This window comes from Lathamus discolor, chromosome 6 (genome assembly GCF_037157495.1).
Source record: "Lathamus discolor isolate bLatDis1 chromosome 6, bLatDis1.hap1, whole genome shotgun sequence".
Classification (NCBI taxonomy): domain Eukaryota; kingdom Metazoa; phylum Chordata; class Aves; order Psittaciformes; family Psittacidae; genus Lathamus; species Lathamus discolor.
The window spans coordinates 59924534-59950523 of record NC_088889.1 but is presented as its reverse complement, the minus strand read 5'-3'; the positions used below and the strand labels follow the sequence as shown (position 1 = coordinate 59950523).

The window sequence follows — 25990 nt, the reverse complement described above, 5'->3', positions numbered from 1 at the left end:
GCCAATAAAGATAACAACCCAAATAAAACTTTGTGATATCATAAAAATCTCAAGTAAATACTGAAAATTTTATCAGTAAGCAAATAATTGATTACTGCAGCCTTAAGGCAATAAAGTTGCATTTCCCCTCCCCTTATACATGCACCAGTAGGACTCATTGAAGGGCAAAAGAAATAAAAAACAAACCAAACCAAACGAAAAAAAATAAACCAAAAAGCCAAAAAAATAAATCTTCTAGAACTTGCTAGCTGGTTCACTGCACAAAGACGAACACCCCAAGATGGAGTATCTAGGATGATACTTACCATGTAACAAATTATACCACTGTCGCATTATGTATTCTATGTGTGTATGGATGCACTATTAGTCAGCATAATAGTACACACCACGCTAGCAAACGCCTGGTTGGAGCCATAGGGCCGGATGACCAAAGGAATATCCAGGTAAGTGTCAATTCTCCAGCCTTCATAGCCACATTCTAGACATCTTACATAGTCCTTCAGTTTGCCTTGATACAGTTGATTTATAAGATCAGCCTGAAACAAACAGATATTCCACAGAACTTTAAACAAACAAAACAGAACATTCTTCCTGAACAGAACAATGGCTTTTTAAAACTAAGTCTTAATCGCATAGCTACACATTTATACCATTCCCCAGCATCTACCTCCTGATCTCATTTTACCCTCCCCCACCATATCACAAAACACACTGAGCTTTTCAAACCACATTATATAAAGCTTCACAGTGTACCTGACAGTCATATCTTAAAAGTGACTACTGAAGTTTGTGTTTTAAAACCACATCTGATCTTGAAGACATTGTTAACAGACTGATTCTGCAGACCCTCCCCGTGTCTCCAGAGATAGGTGCAGAAAGATGAAGGAAGTACTTGTCAATCTACAAAACCGAAAACTAGCCTACAAGTTCTCCATTATCAGAACACAGCACATGTTGTGAATATATTTTCTCCTACATTAAGAGAGTGGGCTTGAGCTTCAAGAGCCCACAACATAGCCTAATAAATACCGGCAGCAAGGAAGATATCACAGGAGTTACACAACCATTTTCTGTGCTTCAAATGAAGATTAAGTATCCAGAGTTCAGAATATTCCACTTTTAATTGGGAAGGAAAACATAAGCAACACACTCTTGGAAGTTGTACATTACAGTAGCTTAACTACTGCGTCAAACAAGAAAACTGGCAACTACTGCAGACCCTCAATAACTTGGTATTTAAAACTCAGTTAACATTTTTGAAAATCATTGTTAAAAAACACGGCACTGCACTAACTACTAAGAAGGAGAAAAATAACTTAACAGCTGAACCCAGGACACCCAACAAAACCCAAAAGCAATACTACACCACTGAATGAACGAAAGAAAGTTTTTTATACACTTACCTGTTCTGTTTGCTTCCACTTCTGCTCCAAAGCATCAAACATGACTCTACAAAGCTCCTGTACATCATGCTGCTGCCAAGCTGCCAAACAATGAAATTAATCTTAATTAAAACAAGAGACGTTAATAGCCACAATACTAACCATAGTCTGAGAATACTTCCTAAAAAGCTACCCATTTGTTTAAGTCTGTTCCTATTATTCACTACATTATTCACTGTTAGGCCAGCGTTCAATTCCACAAGCAGCTGCCTGTTAAGTCACAAAAATGGTTGGCCAACATGCTCACAAGTTTATGCATGAACAAGAATTATGTACATAAGCAAGAATATGTAAAAGATACAGAAATGCTAATATGCACTGTTATGAAATAAACTGGTTCAAAGCTTCCCACTTTGTGTTTATTCTCTAGAACTCAATTTTTAACTCCTTATCATCATGTGATTATTCCACGGAAAAATCAGCTGGTTATGGGGCAAAATTACACTATACAAGTGTCAAAAAGACAAAAAGTGCTTGATTTTATGGAATTATCCATATTATCTTCTACTTAAGGAAACATGGATTTGACATTCATAATTCAAAACAGATGCAAGTTCTTTGAAGAGCTACTTCTTTAGGAAAAGAAAAAAAAAAATCAACTGCAATGTTAGTTCAATGACAAAAATATAATTCTTTTTACCTGAACAGCCTAAAACTCACAGACACAATTTCTTTAAAAATCTAATACACACCACAACAAAGTACCTCTTTAGGCTATTTTGTTTTCATTGAAAAAAGAGGATTCCGATAATTGTTGTCAATTATTCTGCTATTTTTCCCCATCAACAGTAAGTAGTTCAAGCCCATAATGGGCAGGTGCTGAAGCAAATCACACAAGCTTAATAGCTGCATATTACCCTCACTACTATCCCATCCAAAACTCCGTGTAACATCTGTGGTTTCAATTGCTCTTTTTTTGCTGGTTTGCAGTAAAACAAACAGTCTTTGAAGCTGGTAGGGGATACTCGTCACAGGATCCTCTTCAGATTCTTCAAATTCCCATCTATTCACGAGATATTTGATAATTAAAAATGCTTTGAAAACATTACTCAAAAAGGCATTTAAATAAGCATTTATTACATTTGAAGAGTTTGGCCAGATTAGAAAGGTTAACTGCAGCCCTGTTTCTTGGTAAAAGTCAAACGAAATTGCTTTCCGTTTGTACAGTAAACGACAATGCTAGTCTTTAAGTGTACTAATCTAACACAAAGAAATGAAAATAATTTTTAAGCTATTCACTGCACAAATCCAGACATGAACTGCACTTCAAACTTTACTTCAACATTTTCCAGATGGGAAAAATCCTTTAAAAAGCTTGTCTATGTCACGATCAGCAATGTTATCTTAGTCTTTTAATAAAATTCTGAAAACTTTCAGCAGATATAAATTAGAAATATACCTCCTTTGTCCTCAAGGATGCTTTTCAGTGTCCAAACAAATAAATTTTGACAGGAGAAATTCAAAAGTATCTCCTACCAATATATACGAGCATAAAGGTAAGAACAGTTTTTTATTCTACATACTCACCTATATAATGCATTTCTAAATTCAGGAGTCATGAAAAGTGTTTGCAGAAGGCTGTTCAAGTAGCAAGTCATTGCTTGATTTACTAGCCCCACATAACCTAGAAACACAGGAAGAATGAGATGGAAATAACACAGAAAGATAGGACGTCACTTTAAAACATTTAACAAGAAAACAGTTCCATGAGAATTCTTATTTAAGAACTGCATCCATCTGTTATTTACACTATAAAAATTGAGGGAAAACTACAATTGCTCATTTCTGAGAGGAATACAGAGTAACAGTTTACACAACAAGTAATTTCCTTGAATGACAGGAAGTTATTTTAGTGATGATGAATTACGTTTCACAATAATAACCACACTTAATGTTGACTACTGCACCAAAGGAGATGTAGGTAACTGTATGTATTTTAATAGTAGATCTAAATATTTTACAGAATAAATCAGAATTTAAGAAACAACTGTGTACTTGCTCGCTTACTGCCTGGTGGCAACTAGAAACATCCTAGTTATAATGTAAATTTGTATCTGCATTGTACTATCATCTTAGAACTATAAACAGATAAAAAAAATAAATCTCTAGCATGCCCTCACACATGTATCTTCCCAAACCTCCCATAATAACGAATTAAAACAGCTAGTAAAGATCAGTACCATTTTTAGTAGCTGAAAAGGGAATTTACTTATATTCATCTTACTGTAATTTTTTTCTCCAAAATATGCAATATTAAGAACAGCTGATAAGCAGCATAGTGCAAGAAATTAAACATGCCTATTTATACTGTGAAGCTCTTAGTAAGTATTAAAAAGAAAGCAACAAAAGAAGTTCTATACCAGTAATGAAAAGGCAGCTAACTACACCATGTAAAAACACAGACACTTTCTGTGAAGAGACTGTGTATTTTATTTATTACCTTACTCCATACAGATCATCTTTTCACAGTATTAAATTAAAAAAGGTAAGTGACAACTAAACTGTCTTATCTCTCAAAAAATTCTTCAATGTGCATGAACCAGTGTGATATGAACGCTTTGTGTCTGTTCAACAAAGTAGTATCAGCAGTTTTATTTCATCAGACTCATTCCTGAGCTGTAAATTGCTGTCTCCTCCTGCCCCCCACTGCACAACAAAGGCACCCAGCCAGCCTCCTGGGACCTGCCCTGGCACTTGCTCGTGAGGCAGAGCTGTGCTTCCCTTCCAGAGGGTGTCTCCGCTTACTGGTGGTAAGCCAGGCAGTGGGGGATGAAACTCTTGGGGAATCATGGTTCAGGCAGAGAAACTGCAACTGGGGGCTGCAGTAGGAAAACTTTACTGTGTTAACACAGACTGCAGAGATTTGGCAATGGCCCTTCTGTAACTTGAGTGTCAAGTACCCATTAAGGTGTGAGTAAACACACAGCTTGAGGTGAGTACTTCTGGTAATACAATCCTGACTACTCAACTACACTACAGCAGCAGATTAATACAGAAAAGGAGGGCCCCTGACAGAGAGTTTGAACTGCATGGTTCCAAATCAGGAAAGGATGGGATAGAGCACTTCCATTCCCAAAGTGACATGAGAATATCATAGAAAACATGATTGAAAACATAGTACTGATATGGATTTTTTAAAGTAATTTGCAATTTGTTTCAAAAATCTTGGTGCTGCTATTTCAAAATATGCTAAAATAATCACAAATCAGCATTGCCTTTACAAGAGAATACTATACCTGTCTCCGATTTGCTCAGGACTGAAGAATAAGAATAGCTTTGACTGACATAGTCACTGGTACAGCCAACAGAGCCCTCTCTTGGAAGAGGGCCTATAAATCTGTCTTGTGCACTGTCATCCGTTGTACCCGACTCCTCCTGAAAACATAAAATATGCTGGTTTTATGCAAAAATTAGACAACAAATTTCTACTGAAGCAACTACAAATTTTACTTTCTCTCATGGCTAAGAAATCAATTTTGCTAAGTATATCACACAAATTTTACAAATTTGCAGATATACAGTTGCTTGTGTAGCTTTCATTCTGCTCTTCCAATTCTTAAACCTTGTGAAATCGCTCTTTACATCAGTGGAAGCAAATGCCCTTTAGAATATTGTATAATCAAATACAGTACTATAATACATAAAACAAGCAAGTCTGCAATTTAGTATCTCCTACATCTCAAGTTTTCTGCACTGAAATATAGAATGAGATTTTTTTTCAGATATAAAAATTACAGTATTCTTTCAGAATCACATGCAAATTCTGATTCTGTGCACAATTATTTAAACAAGGGTTTTTTTCCCATTTTATAGAATTAAACCCGTAACAAAGGCTAAAGTAGGCAGCATTATGCTGACATGAGAAGTAAATAATAAGTCTTAATACATCATTAGTCTATCCAATCCTTAAGTAAACTGCAGCTGTGTTTATCTTTCACTGCATCATGTATTTGACAAATAGGAAATTTCAAGATTTTTTTTAATGTCAGACAGTTGCTTGTAGCAACACTGACAACTCTTCTTGTGTAAGGTTTTTTTCCCCTTAAGGGTAAATTTGAAAGAGGGTAACTGCTGTTGATAGAGGACTGCCGCTTCTGAGAATCCTGTCACAGTGACCTAATAGTGCTTTGAAACACCCAGAGGAAAAGGATTAGGTGTATGATTAAACCTGTAATGTTAAGACTTATCTCTAAACATGTCAAAGATTAATTAATTATATAACCCTAGAACATTACTCACAGCAAGCATTACGTAAATATTTGACAAGCATGAATAAAAAGTTGCAGCAAATCATTACTACTAATGGAACTGGGCCTACTCAGGAGAAATCTAGAAGTATAAAATAGTAGTCTAAAAGTCTGTCAAGAAGGTTCCTGAAGACCTGTTTTTACAGCCCAATTTTATTTCATTTTCTAAGCTCACAAGAGCAATTCAGAGAACATACATCTCTCCCCACCCCCCTCCCAACAGTACAGCTTACGTAACAATTTGACTTACCGGCATTATATGAGGCTGCTCACCATCTTTTTCTGTCAAATGCAGGAAGTTCTTCTTCCCTGGCTCAAAACCAGCATCAAGAACAGTTTTTTCACTGTTCTGATCCAGTGGAGTCTGCTAAAAAAAAATTAAAAAAAAAAAAAAAAAAAAAAAGGCACACAAACTAAGCTTCTTTTTTAAGAGATTTAAAACACACTTACAGATTCTGTACAAATACAGTGCTTTAAATAGCGCCTGACCCACTAAGATTAAATGAAAATAACTAACTATCCATTATAAATATACCCGTCATTAATACTGAAAGAGCTTGGGAACAGTTTAACAAATGGTGTAAGTTAGGTATTACAATATAGTGTCATCCTCAGAAATTGGTTCATCTACTCAGGAGTTAAGACACTGGTCTACAAGTTTCTTGTAGAACTTCAGTAACATCTAATGTCCTATATAGCTTGCATACACTTTATTTTTAAACAATAAAAATATGCTTTCAGCAGGCATAAACATAACCTGAAATAAAGATCTATTTCTTCAGAATCTTACAAAGTTTTCTAGGTGTATCTATAGAAATCGTATTAACTAAAACCAACACCGATTCACAATAAAGCACAGGTGTGATATTAAACATATTTTTTTATATATAAGAAATTAAAATGGGTATAAAACATTGAAAGTCACTACACAACATTTCTCAAACAAGACCATGGGAAACAAAGGAGATGAATTATCATGGCTATTATTAAAAATACATACTGATAATGAAAACTAGCATTACATGTGAATGACCATATTAGTTTCTTTTGTTTAATGATTAAACACATATCAATTAAGCACACACTTTGAAACTAAAATGCAGATACAACACAATAAAAATCACTCAAATCAAAATACTGGTGTTTGCCTGATGCACCTACTACAAATTTTTATGGGACTTCAATGAGAACAGATTTTTACAGCAACTAAATGAGCACTAAGCAATACAGGTAGCACTTTTCTATAATGCGAAGATTCAAATGTTTGCTTTCAGGAGAAAATAAAAAGCACTTTTGCCATACCATATCATTTACACTATCTCCATTCCCCCACATTAAATCGAAAGTTCCATTCACATAGCCCACTTTTAAAGCCACATCTTCAAACAGCCTTTTAAGTGGTGTGGAAGCTGGCAGGTTCAATGTAACACGTTCATTCACTGTCTTGGAATTTGTGGTATCTTGTATTATACACAGTACCCTGGGTTCCTCAGCTGCACTTTCCACCTGAAATGACAGCAGGCACCAATTCGTAAGTGAAGTTAATGCATTTTGGAGTTTAGTTGAAAAATCAAAACAAGACTTCACCTATAAAATACAGTATACTTTTACAACCTAAAGATCCTAAAACTGGAGTTTTATTTTTCAAAGCAAGCGTAAGAAAATTAGAAACTTCCAATTTTGGAAAACACATGTAAAAACAAGCTCTGTTTTTAAAGAAGGAATTTGTATGGGTGGATCACTTTGTAGAGAGATAAACTGCTCAAGTTCAGCATAGAATTTCAGCCAGTAAGCAGACAGAAAAACTGTTTCACAAGACGAAGAGGCTTTCATATCATCACTTCAAGCTCATATTTTGCTTTGACATGATCATAAATCCTGCTGAGGTAGAAGTACACCTTTTGTGACTTTTAGGAAAGCAAACCAGATCTGCAAGCTTCCAAATAATCTTCGAAGCTGACCATTAAACAAATAGCAACCAAGCCCCCAACTTTCTTCTACTAAATCCATTGCTGCAGGAGTCACAGGAGAAATTCTTCTGCCTGAACAAAGAAAATTAATGTTGCCAAATGGCTACTAGACAAAATGAGATTTTAAACAGCAATTTTGATATACCTGAAATAACAAAAAAAAGTAACAATCTTGAATGAAGGTAGCAATGGATTAGTACTAAAATTTTATGGACCCAGGTAACTCAAGAAAATTACATTTTCCCAACATCTTCCAAAACTGGAAATCCAGGAAGACAAAGATGTCAGCACAAACAATTAATTCTCTCAATTATCCAAAGCTGTAGAACAGTAAGGAATAATTAATATTTACATACAGGTCACACACAGAAGTATCAGGTCAGTAAAAGGAAGCATCAGTCCCCAAGGACTTGGCCTTTTCAGCTCTTAACACACAACACATCAGTAATACCTGTCAGAACACCCAAATCTCAGTTCACAGCTAGAGAGCACATAACCTAGAAAGCCAAAAAAAACCCCATGCAATATGCATGATTTTCAGTGGATAAAAACACTAAGAAACAGCAAGAAATGTGTTCACACTAAAACTGTAAGCCATGTCATAAGCACCTTCTGGAGAATAAAGAACTGCAAAGAATATCTAAACAACTTAAGCATCCCTTTATTTCTACACAACCAAACTCACAACAAAGATGACTACCACAGAAGTGGTATAGTACTTCATGAGAGCTTTTACATTACCAAACCTTTTAAAAAAGTATAAAAACATGCTAGCCAGTGCTGCATCCCTTCATTTTACAAGATTTCAAGATTAGCTGACAGTCTTCATGCAACTATAAAATAACAAAGCTAGGCAACTGCAGCTTCTAATCCGATCATCATCAGAAAAAAAGGTTGTCAGAAAAGGAAAAATAACCCCCCTCCCAAGCTACATTATGTTAGTTTGCTTTAGACTGTGATTCTTCTTAAGACTTCAAAGTCCAATTTCTGCTAGTTTATAAAATGTAATGTCCTGTGTAGAAATCTTCAGTAGCTGCATGCTCAGAAAGATTCAAGGCACCATTTCCAGCAAATCTTCATACATTTAATCTCTACTAGACACTGCATCTTCATACATTTAATCTCTACTAGAGAATTTTAGGCTTATGAGCTACTTCCCAAGATGACAGACAAAACTATTCCTGAAACATTAACCACACATTAAGAAAAAAAAAAAAAAACCAAAAATTCAGAAGTCAATTTGATGTATTCTTTCCTCACTTTCATCCACAGGGAGACAGAGAGCTTTACTTGAATAAACTACACTTAAATTTTACCAGTGATTATGTTTCCTGGATTCTTCGCTTTATATTTCCCAGCTCAGCTTCATTCTTCAATTTTATTGAGTTTTTTTGGCTAAACAACAAGCACACAATTTTTTTCTTTCATTGTGTGGTTACAAAAGAGAAGATGAAGCTCACTCAGTGGTCTATTTTCTTGACTTTTCTGGAGAAGACAAGCAGCATCTAAACCCCATCATACGATCAGCCTACACTTTGGACTCAGATTCCCCAGCAACAGTAGAGGTTTGCTTTGGTGGAAGCCCACCCTCCCACAGTGTGGAGAGATCAAAAGGCATTTGCTACTATTCATACAGCTTCATCTAGGAAAATATGTAAGTTAACTCAGATTTCATTATTCTCACACTAATTTTGTACTGATACTACAACTTGAGCTGCTACTGTATATAAGCATGTCAGGAATAGAAGTTCACAGAGACTGAATTCCTTGCTGTCCTACCGCCCTTATATAACCAGCACCTTAACTCCCCCCTACCTCCTCTCAGCAGAACGTACCTTTAAGTTTAATTCCTTCTACTCACACTTTCTCAATCACCTTTGATAGTGAATCAGTCGTGACTTACATTGGAGTTGCTACAGAAATAATAAGACACACAATATCTGATGGAACGAAGTAACATTCAGCAAACAAATTACAGAAGATTACAGAAGATTTGCTGGTTGGGTTGCTGGATGTTCTGTGTCAAACAAATCATCTCTTCCTTGTTCACAGATGTAATTCTCACAGACGGAACTGGTTTAACTCAAGGTTAGTATAGCAAAGGGTATTAAGCCATCATTCCTGCTGCCACTGCTTCAAGTTCTTCATAGTGAAGAGATGAAGCGAAACTAACCTCAGTCCAACTCTATTCATGGCAAGTATTCACATATACTACCTGATCTATCAGACAACAATGCAAACATCTCGTTTGGGGCTACTTTACTATAAAAACAGCCTAAAAGGCAATACTGGTCAGTGATAGACCTTTAAATTATTTTGACAGGCTGTTATCAAACTGAGCCCACAAAGTCAACACAAAATTTAATATATCAGATTATGTAATGATTAACATTATGACAGCTCCACAATTTTATTTTTTTTTTTAATTAGAAGCCCACACACCAGCGTAAAAGCGTGTAAACACATACTCAATTTGGAGCTTCTACTGTTAAGACTGCATTTAAAACATTTAAGACTGCATTTAAAACATACACAAGCTTTGTATTCAAAAACATGCTCATGCTAAGAAATAACCAAAAGCTACACCATCATGCTGTTACTACGTATCTTGGTTATTTTACAAAGTTCATTTCATCTGTCTACCTGTGAAAATTTCTTCTTCATTTCAGCAAATATACTTTGTCTGCAACTCCAAAACATATCCTATAGTATATAAAAACAAAATTAATTAGTCAATCAAGTTAAAGTAGCAAACTGACTTTTTTTTTCCATAGTCAGTCTTGTAAATAAAATAATATTACCGAGTTTGAAACCACCATTCACAGAGTAACTTTTAAAGGAAAAGACTTCAAATATCCTAACAAGTGCCCATTATTTTAACATTTAAATTACCATAGGAGCAGTGTTACATACCAAGTTAAGTTGTAATACATGACAGACTACTTCATAAAGTAAAAAGTGAGTAGATACGAAAATGCAAACAACAATTCAAGATACAAATTCATACTAACGAATTCCTTCACTGTATTTGAAGAGCCCTCCAGACAGAGCTAAATGTTTTACCTCAAATGGTTCAAGCACAAGATTAGCATAAAAATCATGTAGTTTATTATTGCACTTACATATTATGAAGCTATTCAGTTTTGAATGAAACTGTTTCTTCCTGCCTATTTCTTGCAGGAAGGTTTTTCTTAACATCAACTCATTTTGAAGTATGCAGCTGAAGGTAAGCAAGAGACGAAGTTACTGACTTTTCTTGTTCCTAATATTCCTAAAGAAAGCTTGCCTTAATATCTCTGTTGTACCTCAAAAACACAAGCAGAAACATTACCTGTACAAAACTCTTTTTCTGACTATGGATGAACATCAAATTAACTAGTTTCTGAATCTGAAGCATTTGCACTTTTCCAGAAAGGAAAAACAGGAAGCTAGAATGAAGATGCTAATAACAACATCATTGCTGTTTCCCAAATTTCTTTAACTGCGCCCTCAGACAAAATTATCAAAACATAGACACTGACATAATCTTTACTGACATGCCCTGTTTGCCCCACCAAATGACCTACAAAAATAGCTCAAATTAGACCACTGCATTTAACTTCTAAGCAGGATGACACATAAGGTGAGATTTCTTTCTTTGCATACAGAGAACCCAAGTTCCAGTTCTGAAGTTTCAATGATCCCAGATTAGTAACTGTACCTATCAACTGTTTTTTTTTTTTTTGGGGGTTTTTTTTTTTTTTTTTTTTTTTTTACACACCAGTCTGCAATTTCAGATTTGACAGAGGTTTTAAGAATTCACAAAACCCAAACAACAAAAAACTAACCAAGAAGACAAACCAGAAAACAAACAACACCACAACGTGAATATTTTGCTGCTTACTAGCTTTACCTGCTCTCAATTGAAAGTTACATACATTTTGCTACACTGACTTAAAGGCTATGAGAGTCCTGGAAGCATGATTTTGAAACCGCCAATTTAGAATTTTGTGACAGTCATCAAGTATATTGCCCTGTGCCAAAGATTTAAGTCTTCCCATTTTCCTTGTAATCAGTGCCTCCAAAGAGGCCTTACTTAAGCCTGAATTCCTTCTCTCCAGAGACAGACAAATTAAGTCCAGTATACACAGGGGTATGTGTAATTTTCAGATGTGTTATTTTACTCGGTGACTGCAGGAGGGTGGAAGGGAGGACAGGCTCCAGGCATCACCTTAACTGGACAGAAATACTGACAGGTTTCTTCTTTTATAAGAATTCTCTTATGTTTTCCCAGCTCTCGATTTCTTAGTAAAAGATTGCTGAAGATTTTCAAGAGTTATTTCACTCTAAGCAAATTCTGACTGGCAAAAGTTGGTTTTCAATATTCCATGTAACACAAACAAATCAAACTTGCACATGATACTGTTTATGTGATTCAAGAATTTTAGAAGTAACTAAGAGCCTTTAGCTGCTCTGACAAGATGAACTACAAAATCACACAGACATGTCAATCTTAAATGCAGCATTCCCTACTTTTCAGTTTAAGCAGTCACTGTACCACTCTATGAATATACTTTACAACAACCACCAGTTTAACTCTACAAGTTACAAAAAAACCTCCTTTCACCACGGATATTTATGCTTTAAAGTGCAATTAAGAGAACAAAGATTCTAATATACATGAAATTTCACTCTGATAAAAATTACTCTGGAATTCACCGACCTAATTATTACAACTCACAAAATAGTTGAGCATGTTAACTATATAGTTCAAGGGTTTCAAACTGACATACACATGATATCCACAGGTACATACAAAAATATCCTATTGTCTTTTTCTCAGAAGAGATAAGAGCAACTAATCTAGTAGCAAGCACATCTGTTGCATACCCGTGAGAAGTCCTCAAAGCTAGATGTTGTTACTTTACCATAGCATGATATAGGTCACATGCCACCAGCAGCTTAGTAAAATAAGCTGCAGACCCTCAACTCCATAAGCATCTAAAAAGCAAATGCAGACTGCTGCTTAAGGCTACAATTTAGGAAATCATCCTGTGATTATTTTACCACAGAAGTCTTCTCAAGCAATTTCAAACGTTAAACTTTTAAAAATACTGAAACAATGACACTTTCATCCCAAGTAAAAAGACTATAATACAAACATGCAATCAACACACAGGTCAGACCTGGCCATACATTTGAGGGGGCCATTCTACACAAGCATTTAACACATTTAACTTTCTGAAGAGTAATTTTCATCATTTTACATGAAAGATCTGCATGTGTATGTTCCACAGTTTAAAGCATATCATAGCATAAAGCTTATCAGGGACTGAAAGTATTCAAGATGTAATTCCGTGTACACTGACAAAGGAAGCACTGGTGTTAGTGCCGTCTGCAGGACTGAGACATTCGCTTTGACCATATACGTTCTGTATTTGTTGAAAACAGAGGAACAAAAAAGAAGTTTTAATACATCTGTCAAAACAATATTCAAATGCAGAACTGCAGTGGTTTTAAAACTGCGTTTAGATGTGGCTTGTTATGTCTCAGTTCTAAATCAGGGAATCCACTGAAATCCTATAGCAGCATTTTACTAACCTTATGAGGACAAACCACTACAAACATATTACACTCACATGAAACATAAAATATTCTCCCAATATTTTAACTCCTACTTCAGTTCTTTTATAAAATTATTTTCAGAAATTTCAAGTGAAGCCTAAAACCAAGTTCAAACTTCATGTCAATTCTACCCAATGTTTCCAAGTAAAATCACAAGTTTCAGGTCAAGAGTCTGAATAACAGATGTGTGCAGTTTGACTGCTAAGTTAATGGCCTATTGAGACTTAAAATGATCACCAGTAGAAAAGTTCCTACATGTCCACACTCTATAAATAATTCTCACAAAACCCTGCAATAGAGAGGGAAGACAATGGGATCAGCAGCAAGTGGCAATGGCAGACATTATGCTTACATGCATAAAACTACTTGGATTACTAAACCTAGGACAGCAATTCTCAAGCTCCGTGTGTCTTCAGCAATTTAAGACTACCATACAAGATGCACACAAGTGACTACTGCCTACAACATTACTGCTGGTCAAACTTTGGGATGCACATTCCAAGTCTGTGCAACTGGGTGTGCATTTCCAGCAACTACAAGTATAAAGTCGAATTCAGTAGCTTCAATCACAAAAAAAGTAGGCTGCACTTTTACATTTTACTTCTGAAGAATCATTGCGTAGAAACATTCAGATATTAATTACAGTTCAACTGAAGTTTGTTTCAACTCTCTCAGCCCTTTTGTCTATCCCCTTCTAGAATTTGATATACTTTAAAGAACAAAATTGATGCCTGAATGAGATACTTCCATTAAGACCACTGCAATTAAAAAATAATTATGATATCTTTATACTTGTCCATCATATTTGAAAAATCATGGCAGTCAGGTGAAGTTCCTGATGACTGGAAAAAGGGAAAAATAGCCCCCATTTTCAAGAAGGGGAAAATGGATGACCCAGGGAATTACAGACCACTCAGTCTCACCTCTGTGCCTGGCAAAATCTTGGAGCAGATTCTCCTGGAAGGCATGCTAAGGCACATGACAAACAACAAGGCGCTTGGTGACAGCCAGCATGGCTTCACTAAGGAGAAATCCTGCCTGACTGATTTGGAGGCCTTCTATGACAGGGCTATGGAACTGATGGACAGGGGTAGAGCAGTTCATGTTACCTACCTGGACTTGTTCAAAGCATTTGACACTGTCCTACATGACACCCTTGTCTCTAAATTGGAGAGACATCAATTTGATAGGTGAACCACTCAGTGGATAAAGAACTGGCTGGATGGCCTCACACAAACAGTAGTGGCCGATGGCTCAATGTCCAGCTGGAGACCAGCAACCAGTGGTGTCCCTCAGGGATCGGTGTTGGGACCAGTCTTGTTCAACTTCTTTGTCGGTGACATGGACAGTGGGATTGAGTGCGCCCTCAGCAAGTTTGCCAATTACACCGAGCTGTGTGATTCAGTTGATAACACTGCAGGGAAGGAATGCCATCCAGAGGGACCTCGACATGCTTGTGAGGTGGGCTGATGCCAACCTCATGAAGTTTAACCATGACAAGTGCAAGGTCCTACACCTGGGTCGGAGCAACCCCACGCACAGCTACAGACTGGGCAGAGAAGAGATTCAGAGCAGCTCTGTGGAGAAGGACTTGGGGGTGTTGGTTGATGAGAAACTCAACATGAAGCTGGCAGTGTGCACTCGCAGCCCAGAAAGCCAACCATATCCTGAGCTGCATCAAGAGAAGTGTGACCAGCAGGTCACAGGAGGTGATCCTGCCCCTCTACTCTGCTCTCGTGAGACCTCACTTAGAGTATTGTGTGCAGTTCAGGTGTCCTCAACAAATAAAGGACATGGAACTGCTGGAACAAGTCCAGAGGAGGGACACAAGGATGATCAGGGGACTGAAGCACCTCCCACAGGACAGGCTGAGAAAGTTGGGGCTGCTCATCCTGGAGAAGAGAAGGCTGCATGGAGACCTCATAGCAGCCTTCCAGTATCTGAAGGGGGCCTATAAGGATGCTGGGGAGGGACTCTTCATTAGAGACTTTAGCGATAGGACAAGGGGTAACGGATTCAAACTTAAACAGGGGAAGTTTAGACTGGATATAAGGAAGAAGTTCTTTCCTGTAAGGGTGGTGAGGCATTGGAATGAGTTGCCCAGGGAAGCTGTGAATGCTCCATCCCTGGCGGTGCTCAAGGCCCGGCTGGACAGAGCCTTGGGTGACATGGTTTAGTGTGAGGTGCCCCAGCCCATGGCCCGGGGGTTGGAACTAGATGATCTTAAGGTCCTTTCCAACCCTAACTATTCTATGATTCTATACAATTACATAAGCATACCTATGTATTCTGGCAGCTCAGCATGTAAGATTGATGAAATTGACAGGTTACTAATAAGACTTCACACATACACAGAGGTCTAAAAACTCTGAATACGGCAATGTTTCAGTTATACAAGCAGTTAAAGCTTGAACAGCTGCAGCTGCTGCCCAAAGTAGTTATCTTGCTCCACCTGGTTATTTCCACCCCAACACTGTCCCCTTTCTTGTGCTGGTACAAATGGTCATACAACTACGTGTTGAGAGGGCCTAGATACTTAAAAATTAAAAAATTATTTAAAATTAATCATTTCTGGTTGTTTTTTCAGGGAGTTAGCTTTAACCTGAGTCAGTCCTCCAGCTTCTCAACAGAATCCCTAATTCTCCTGAAAAGGACCAAGTGACACAACAGTCCCAGCAGAAGAGGAGTATTTTAAAAGCATGTATTATATGGACTAGTACTTCGATTACTAACACCACCTTGGACATACTGCAATGTTCTTTGGTTTCCTGAATGACTGAAATTACACCCTCCATCCTCATTATGAGTCTCTGTATATGTCATTGCTGCTCACAGGACAAGAGGATGAACCCCCCCTTCTATCTTGAATGGCCAAGAATGACACAATATATAATATCAGGCCGAAAGGGACCTTAAGGATCATCTGGTCCAGCTGTAAAAAGTGCAAGTGCCATTACTGGGGCAATGCTATTATTTTCACACTCACGCCATGCTCACTCCATTTTCCAGCTTGCTGTAGATACAGGATAACTGCTCCAGACCATGAAAGAAGGCAAGGGCCTTATAGGGTTCACTAATGGCCTGGCTAAGAGAACCCTAAAAATGCTTTTCCATGGTGGATGACCTAATGCAAAAAGGAGAAGAGGTACAAAATACAATTCCGGACCTCTGCAATCTTGTTCCTTTTGGAAAAAGGGGTACATGTTTTACTCTTTACTCTGCCTCATGGAGATAACAGGTTCCTCTGCTGTTTTCAAAGACCACCCCACCTCGGAAATGCTAACAAAATTTTAATTTTGAAAACTTCACAGAAGTGTTTGACACCTCACTGAACTAGATTTGCATGCCAGCTGTTAACTGTCACTCCTGTAGAATGCATATGGACAAATCCATTTTATAAAAGGCTAATATTGCTAACTTTCTAAGTATGTCCAAAAATAACATTATGCCCAAGAAATAAAGAGTATGTTATGAGGCTACCGTTTACCTTTCAGAGTTTGTTCCTGCTATTGTGGATTACTGGGTTATTTGTAAAAAGCATTTATAAATGAATGACAACCAGAAAAAAAGTTCATATAGGGCCAGAAATAAGTGCCTGTATTCAGGGTGTTCAAAAGACTACAGAAAATGATACACTGGGAGAGAGCGTGTCTGTAAACAGCTGAACTAGGGATCGAAACATTTATTCTTCAGTTTTACAGAGGCAATTTTCCATCCAAGTTCTGTACTTTGAAAGACTTAAAATGTTTCTCTTTAGAAAGTCTTGAAGAGCCAGTCTTCTTAAACCTATCTCCTAATGTTTTTTTAAATATGGTAAATTAAGGTGATTTAAGGTTAATGACTTCCTTTAAAAAAAAAAATAATAAAAACAAATTAATGTAGCAACTGTCAGTAACAAAGAGCACAAATATTTCCTGGTCATGCCTACAGATGACACAAGTAGTCTAACAGTTTCCTGTTATTAAATTAAAGGGTAACAAAGAATACAGTAGCAACAGATTGAGTTTTAAAATCTAAATAGCTTTAACCACTGGACATTTTGTGTATTTCACTCTTTCTTAAAGGTTATAATTTCAACTGATAGTATTTTCTTTCATCCTGTAACCCAGAATTGTTTTAATTTCTAAGAGGTTTTGTAACCAGAGTATAATCATTGTGAGGATTAAATGAAGTTCATTGTATTTGCAAACTATCTACCAGCCTCTAGATATTCATTACATTATAAACTTTATATTCAGATCGGAAACAGACTCATCCTTATAGAGACTGCATCTTCTCTCCACTTCTTAATCACCACTCTCCTTTTCTTAAAAAACAACCAAAACCAAACTTCTCACTTTTATATATAAACCTATAGTCACATAATTTGTTTTCCATGGAGAGTGACAGAAGCAGTGGACGTGCTTTCACATTTGTCCACCGTTCCTTCAAGTATGGAACTACCATGAACTTCTTATAAACATTTATCTATGCTGCTAATATTCTAAAGGACTTTCTGCCAGACCGAGTTAGAAATGCAGTGATAGCGTAAAAACAAATTAGAATCTGAGCAAAAACTGAAAGTTTTCTCTTTTTGGACAATTTTGAAATGAAGGTTTACTTCACTAGGGAATCACCAGCAGACATGTAAAAAAAAAAAAAAATCTTGTACAATTGAGAGATTAAAAAACGTGAATAGAGGTGATTTTTAACTCTTTAATAATACTCTAATTTTAAACTGTCCCCCTGCTGCTGGGGAAGGATAAAGAGAAGCTGAATAGCAAGGACATGATAAGAGGAAATGGCCTCAGCTGCATCAGGGAGGTTTAGACTGGATATTAAGGTGAGTCAGCAGGGATTCCTTGTGTCGTTCTCTAGCAATGCTGCACAGAATGAAGGATAAAAGTCAGGAACATAAGCACCCATGAAGCCTGGACATAAACTCTATCTGCTACTGCTACAGCAAAGGGCTCCATGGAGAACATGGAACAAAAGCACAGTGTCTCCACAGAAGGTATAGATACTACAAGGTATATACGAGGAAGGACAAAGATAAGTTTCCCATAAGTTAATTGATGAAAATATTTTATTTATTAAATACAGGTACCACTTTCAATTGCTATTTTTTTAATGCCTCCATTGTTACTGATCTCAACACAATACATACACAAATCAATAAACACACCTGCCTCATTCCTTTAGCTCCTATACTATTCAGCCAGACTTATTCAAATTATATTTACACCCGTTTTCAGACCTTACTTACAGTGAAAACTTCCACAATGTATCAAGTATATCTTGCTCAATATCTTTGTCAGTGACATGGACAGTGGGATTGAGTGCGCCCTCAGCAAGTTTGCCAATTACACCGAGCTGTGTGATTCAGTTGATAACACTGCAGGGAAGGAATGCCATCCAGAGGGACCTTGACACGCTTGTGAGGTGGGCTGATGCCAACCTCATGAAGTTCAACCATGACAAATGAAAGGTCCTACACCTGGGTCAGAGCAACCCCACGCACAGCTACAGGTTGGGCAGAGAAGAGATTCAGAGCAGCCCTGAGGAGAAGGACTTGGGGGTGTCAGTCGATGAGAAACTTAACATGAAGCTGGCAGTGTACACTTGCAGCCCAGAAAGCCAACCGTATCCTGGGCTGCATCAAGAGAAGCGTGACCAGCAGGTCGAAGGAGGTGATCCTGCCCCTCTACTCTGCTCTCATGAGACCTCACTTAAGAGTATTGTGTGCAGTTCTGGTGTCCTCAACATAAAAAGGACATGGAACTGCTGGAACAAGTCCAGAGGAGGGCCACGAGGATGATCAGGGTCTGGAGCACCTCCCATATGAAGACAGGCTGAGGAAGTTGGGACTGTTCAGCCTGGAGAAGAGAAGGCTGCGTGGAGACTTCATAGCAGCCTTCCAGTATCTGAAGGGGGCCTATAATGATGCTGTGGAGGGACTCTTCATTAGGGACTGTAGTGACAGGACAAGGGGTAACGGATTCAAACTTGAACAGGGGAAGTTTAGATTGGATATAAGGAATAAGTTCTTTACTGTGAGGGTGGTGAAGCACTGGAATGGGTTGCCCAGGGAAGCTGTGAACGTTCCACCCCTGGCAGTGTTCAAGGCCCGGCTGGACAGAGCCTTGGGTGACATGGTTTAGTGGGAGGTATCCAGGCCCCTGGCAAGGGGGTTGGAACTTGATGATCTTAAGGTTCTTTCCAACCCTAACTATTCTATGATTGTAAGTATATTTCTCACACAGCTTCAAAACTATAGGGCATTCAACCATCCTATGCTTCTTCATTAAAAGGCTTTCATCACACGCAATTATTGAGAAGATACATGCAGCACGATAACTAGCTCTAAGCTATACACAGAACTGTCAACCTAAAAATAATGTGTTGTCATTTTTCAGACGCACTTAAAGTATCCTTGTGGTCACAATCTCAAAGATTAAAATGACTCAAGTGATTTTTACCAGTTTATCTTCATTTTTTTGAACATGGCCAGCATGTTCTTTTTAGAAGTTATTTCATCTGTTAATGCTGTGATTTGCTCAGTGCAACCTGATTATATGTCAAGAAAGAAACCAAAGAAAATACTATACACTTCACAGCAGCTGAAACCGTGACCAAGTTGCTTACACTTTTATTAGAAGTTAACAAAGAATTTCAGATTTCCTAGTATGTTCAATTATCAGTTCTTTAGTTACTAGTGGCATTGGTTTCAGAGTATTTTGTTCAAGAAAAATAGAAGATGTTAAACAGGAGGTTCACCTGAAGGTATACCATCTTAATTCGCAAAGGGACAGCACACAGAATATCAGCTTTAAGCGTTCACGAAAGGAATTTAAAACTTTTTCAAACTGAATAAAAGGCTGAATATGTACATGTAACTCAATTACTGAATTTTCTAGACACTTAACTCTCACTTATCTTCTTCCATAAAACCCAATGTACCTTCAAATACAACAAAAAGAGTGGAGAGCTGTGACTGGATATATGAACATCTATACATATTTTAGTGTATTACATCAATTGTAATGAAACAGAGAAAAAAAGTTTAAAATAATACACTCCACAATACACCACACTACCAAGTTTAATTCTGACAAGACTAAAACATGTAAGTGTAGGGTAACAGAAAGTCAAGGTACTGGTCTATTTCAGTAAGTCTCTGCAAGTATCTTGTATTAATACCAATACATTCAAACAGTAAAAGCAAGCTGGATAGTAAAGATTTTCATCAGTATTTGTGCAGTGGGACAATTCATATTAAAGCTATGATGCAAGGCCACATTGATCAAAATCCACAGATTTTAAAAATAACAGAAAATAGGCTTTATTTAAAAACAGCAGCAAACAAAGAACTAGAAACCTGCTTAATGAAATTCTGAGTTCAAGAAAGAGTAAAGAACATATCACTGACAGATCTTTAAAGTATTTTCTGCCTCCAGATAACTACTTCACAGCTTAGGAAAAAGTTCATTACTAGTTTGAAAAACAGTGTGATTTGGAAACATTAATCACCAGTGACCCACAAAACACTAGAGAAAACTGCATTTCCTGTTTGTATTGATGTTCTAAATGTATTACTGAAGCAGAGTGTAAGGAGGGGCCTGGGGGAGAGACGTGATGTTATTTAGTTGTTTAATTATTCTACTGAATAATAACTTTAGCTAGCAGCATAAAGTTAGCATAAAGACTAAGGTTCCAGTACCAACTACTACCTAAGAACTAGCTGGTACCTCTTAGACAAAAACTTTACACCATATGATTTCAAGGTGCTATTAATTATTCTGATTATTTTATAGAACAGATTAAATAGCCAGATGTATATACAAGTGGAACTAAACTGCGACTGAGAAGCCCAGTGGCTGAACAAAGCAGGGAAATATCTTGCGTTCTACTCTCATGCCTCATTCACCAAACTAAATTACTGAATATCATTCAGAAAGAGCCTGTTTGCATGTATCAAATAACCTGGTGGAAATCGGGTGGATTTTCTATTTGTTTCCTAACTTTGGTTTCCAGACTATCTTCTTGGTCAGTGAAGGAGTCAGTTTCTCTACTTGTCACAATCATTCCTTTAGGTTCTACAACATAGCGCAAGAGAAGGCAAACAGGAAAAACTGATAAATACTACAAGCTGTAACCACCTGTAGAATCTTTTAATACATAGGAATGAAAGAACGAGGATGCCATCAGCACTGAAGATAACAGCATCCCTTTACTAAACAGAATTACAAAATACTTTAATCAGATTCCTGCTCTCCTAATGAAGTTAGTGTGATACCCATCAAGAAATGTATTTTATTTGTTTAATGCAGAAGATTAAAATGGATTAATTAATGTAGTGATGAAAAGGCTCACATTAGTTAGCTGAGAACTTGGATCATCATGTTTGATGTAATGGCAGCAAGTAGAAAGCATATATATTTATTCTGACAGGTGTACTTTTGGATAGTTCATGCTGGAACACGCTGAGAAAGAATATGCACAGCATTTATTTAGTTTGTGGCACAGACACTTCAAAAGCTTTCTGGCAGAACATACTTTTTGTACTCTGACCGATTCTGGGCAATATTCACTAAGTTCTGATGCGCCCTAATTTTCAAGGAAAGTCTTAGTAAAGTTCAACAACTTTACAGAGTACAACTCTGCTGCTTTGTATTTGGGGTAGATTTGCATAAAGTTTCAAGTCTATTTCTCTAAGAAACACTGACAGCCATAGTGTTTTTTCTTCTGATAGCACTATTTTCTTCTTATTTTCATTATCTTACTTACACTATTCCCCTTTCCCAGGGTTACTGGGTTTTACTAGACTAACATGGAAATTGACACCTAACAACAAAACAATTTTTAAAGAACATGCTTAGCTTTTGTTACCAGCATGCAGCAATGTCCTGTATGTTACTCAATGCCTTCTGGGTTTTTTCTGGATACAAAAGATAACTAAATGAATAATTTAACTTTCAGATTAAGAAATTACAGGAATTGAGGACTGGAAGGGAAGGGAACATGGACCAGTTCACAATGAACTCCAGATCTAGTGAACAGGGATTCTCACTGCCCCAACCATAATGAATTACTGGGCAGACAATTACAGGAACAGTTGGAAAAGCGTTAGCAGTGGTAGGGATACAAGAACAAATTTACTCAATGCCTGTACAACTTGGGCAAAAATCTTAATATAAAAAGAAAATCCAACACTGGGTAACACTGGGTATTAGAAACTGCTTTAATACATCTGTTCCAAATGAAAAAGAACTTCCTGCCAAAGTTATGAAAAAGAGAAAATAATGACGCCCTGATTACCTGTACTGCATGGATGCAGCTGAACCTATGTAACATTTGAAAGAAAAATTTTCATTAAACTAATAAAAGATTCTCTAAGTGCAGCAGTGAAACTACTAGTATTTTGTATCCATGAAAACATGCTATTACTCTTTACAAAAGTTAATGAAAAATCCACACAATATACTTTAAAAACTGCAATCTGAGCTCCTGTCAGCATAAAGATATGTATACATACAAACTGAAGACTTGGAAACAACTTAATACCTATGTTTCTCCTCTTAAAACACAGAGGCTAGTGATGTTACAAGCATCTCCTACTACAATATCTACCATGCATCATGTGAACTTGTCGACAAGAACCAAAATCCTTTTCTCATCCGCTCTTTTAGATGAGTAGTCATTCCCCAGATCAGCCTGAAGCAACAGTATTGCACTTCTTGTTCCTTTACACTGGAATTCAAATGAAAAACTCAGCTGTGTACTCATTTTTAACAGACATTGGTTAACACCCCAGTTTAGTCTTTGAGACAGCACAAGACGGAGCTATCCAAGCAACAGCACTCAGCCTGTTGGGAAGGGACAAAATCCATGAACTATAATCCTTTATCCACCCCTAAAGGGCAGAACTGAAACTCCAAATGAATGACATAATAGGAATGAATATTTAGAAGGCTGTCGAGAATTCAGAGACCTGGAGAATTCTGTTTACCCATCACTGACAGAGTTCTCTGCAATGAGACTATTAATGAATCTCAGAAGGACTTAATGTGAATGCTACAGCATAACATTTGTTAAAGTTCCTATCACAGAAATTGAAATTAGGATATACTGAAAAACACTGGGAAAGTTGAAGCTAAACTTCTAGTGCAACAGAAATATACCTAACCAGATAGGCTTAACATCAATAACTAATCTTTTCTTCCTCCTTAATTTGATTTTGTTTCTAGTCTGTTTGATTTTGTTTACTTACAGAATGCATAAAGGTACAGTAAAGAACTTAAGAAAATTTGGTGAGAAAAAGCAACTCACACTAGTGCTATCTACGTACAAAGTTTATAGATTTCACACTGTGTGTTTAAGATAGTCATATCTATAACAGCATGTATTCATCTTTCTTTAGCCATACTTCCCCTCCCTACAGATATTCAAAATCCTAGCCCAAGGAGTCAGTTAAAAATACACATCTGAATCATACCTATATACTGAATACAACTTTAAAGCCAACAGGGATACTATTAATAAATATAACTAAAGAAACAGCCTCAGCTTGCTGCTTTTATTAATCACCTTGTCAGTTCCAGTTAACTACAACTAACACCAAAAGGTTTCTCCTGCCAATTTCCTTCATGTTTGTTTAGTTTTAAAATTAAATATTTCAGTACACCAGGTAGTATCTTCTATCCTTAGTCTTATGCCCTTGGGAGATTTTTTTTTTTTTAATTTTTTTTTTTAACACTCCATCCGTTGTCTGAAGTTCCTGGAGATTTCCCCTTCTTGTAAAAAGTCTTATCATAGTCCTTTAAAGCTCAGGATTTTAAGAAAACAAACAGGTAAAGTTACCTTTGTCCTAAAGTTACTTACCTGTATAAAGGCATACACAAAAATTTGTTTCTAAAATTCTGGTTTCACCAGTCTAGTCAAAGATACCACTTAGGGATCAGCTTCCCATTTTGCTAAACTCTACAAAATTGAAGTCCTTGCCTCAGAACACTTCCCATACAAATACGTGATGGAACAGGTAGATGTAACAAACCACTGACATTTGACCAAAAAACGAAAAAAAAAAAACCCAACAAAAAACAACCAAACAGGAAGGGGTTAATTTATTAGACCAGTAAAACTGTCTGAAAAGTTGGCTGAACATGTAAGTGTACCTGCTCACTAAATAGTTTCTGCTACTACTACTCTACAAATAACTGTTTCCAAATATTTCACACCATCACTCGAAGATGTTCTGAACATCTGTCCTCTGAACAGTACAGCTCTTAGTTGACACGTGTCATTTGCCTATCGCTGCAGGACAGAGCCTCAGCCTTCCTCTTTCATGCAGGTTTTTATCTTCAGTCTATGGCAAAAAAACAAGCCTTCTCCCTTCTTCCTGCAGCAGGGAAGGGACGTGGGGCCCACAATAAAGGAAACTCATCGCCCTGCTGAGCCAGCCCACATTTTCCCCAGTACTCACCGCAAGCACTACCGCCCGCTTTCTGCAGCAGTTCGCACCGGAACCGGGCAGGCACGGAGCCGCCCCACAAACTCGCGACGGCAACCCTGGCTGCCATTTCGCACGTCGGCCCCTTTCCCTCAACCGAGGCCACGCTCGGACACCCACAGACGGGCCTCACCGCCGAGGCCTGCTCTCTCCTCTGCCCCGCCGCTGAGATCCCTCACCAGGGACCCCTGGTCCCTGCCGGCCCACAGGCAGGCCGCTCTCCCGGAGAGCTCAGCACACCATCACTGACACGGGGAGCGGCACGACGAGCGGCCCAGCGCAGGCGCCGCCGACCCGGCCCCGGCGCCACGCAGGCCTGCCTCCCCGCATACCGCCACAGACAGGTGCAGCTCTCTAGCCACCGCCGGGGCCCTGCGTAGCCGAGACTCGGCCCTGGCCTCCTCCAGCCCACACGGAAAAACCTCCCCTTCTCCCCCTCTGCGCACCGCCGTTCGCCCCGGCCCGGCCCCCCGTGGGCCAAGGGCTGCCCGGCCCCCTCACAAAGACGAGCCCTTCACCCCTCCCGACGGGCCTCACAGGGAGACAGTGAAGCCGAGCCAGGCCGGCCTCCCTCCACCCCCTCGGGCCTCCCGCAAGCCGCTGGGTGGGGGGGCGGCCGCCACCACCACCACCACCACCACCACGACCACGACCTCCCCTTCCCCCTGCAGCGCCCAGTAGAAAGCGCCCCTGCTCCAGCCCCGCTCCACCTCACCTCTTTGGGGACGAGCTGGTTCTCTTCGCTGGGAACCATGGCCGGTGGCGCGGCGCTGAGCCGAGCCCGCAGCAGGCTGAGCTGAGCAGCGTCGTCAGCAGCGGGAGGCGGGGAGACGCCGGCAGCTCATCCTCCTCCGCTGCCACCGCCCCAGCCGGCGAGGGCAGCGCCACAACCCCCACCCCCCGCGGCCGCCGCCAATCAATGGGGAAAATGGCCGCCGGCGCCGCTCTCGCGAGAATCGATTGAACTCCGTTGCCGCGTTTGCCTTGCTGCGGCTTGGGCGTGTTAGGGTTTGTCAGCTGAGGTGCGTAGGTGTAGGCCGAGTATGAGGAGCGGTGTAGTAGATGTAATTCCTGCAGGCAGTCAGGGCAGAGCTGCAAATGGTGCTCGGCTGTCGTTTCTCGCCTCCCTTCACGTTACCCTGCCTCAGAGAGCAGCGGCGGGACATGCCGCCTGTGGAGAGGCCGGGCGGGGGGAGGAGAGTAGCAAGTGATTAAAACTGAATTGTGGTAGGTAAGCCG

At 38.6% G+C, this 25990-nt stretch overlaps 1 protein-coding gene across 3 annotated transcripts in view; it reads right to left on the bottom strand.

The window, feature by feature from the left end:
• Nucleotides 1-25638, bottom strand: part of USP47 (ubiquitin specific peptidase 47) — a 56796-nt gene extending 31158 nt beyond the window's left edge. The window contains exons 1-8 of one of the 3 annotated variants that reach the window (XM_065683069.1): nucleotides 25467-25638; nucleotides 6992-7195; nucleotides 5940-6056; nucleotides 4679-4817; nucleotides 2970-3066; nucleotides 2300-2445; nucleotides 1404-1483; nucleotides 387-536 (exon numbers count right to left, since the gene is read on the bottom strand). In XM_065683069.1, the coding sequence (XP_065539141.1) occupies nucleotides 387-536; nucleotides 1404-1483; nucleotides 2300-2445; nucleotides 2970-3066; nucleotides 4679-4817; nucleotides 5940-6056; nucleotides 6992-7195; nucleotides 25467-25505 (972 nt within the window). In that variant the 5' untranslated portion in view covers nucleotides 25506-25638. Of the gene's footprint in view, nucleotides 1-386; nucleotides 537-1403; nucleotides 1484-2299; nucleotides 2446-2969; nucleotides 3067-4678; nucleotides 4818-5939; nucleotides 6057-6991; nucleotides 7196-24724; nucleotides 24809-25466 lie in introns of those variants that run through there. The other 2 variants (XM_065683070.1, XM_065683071.1) reach the window with 2 other exon arrangements.
• Between the last annotated feature and the right edge of the window lie 352 nt (nucleotides 25639-25990).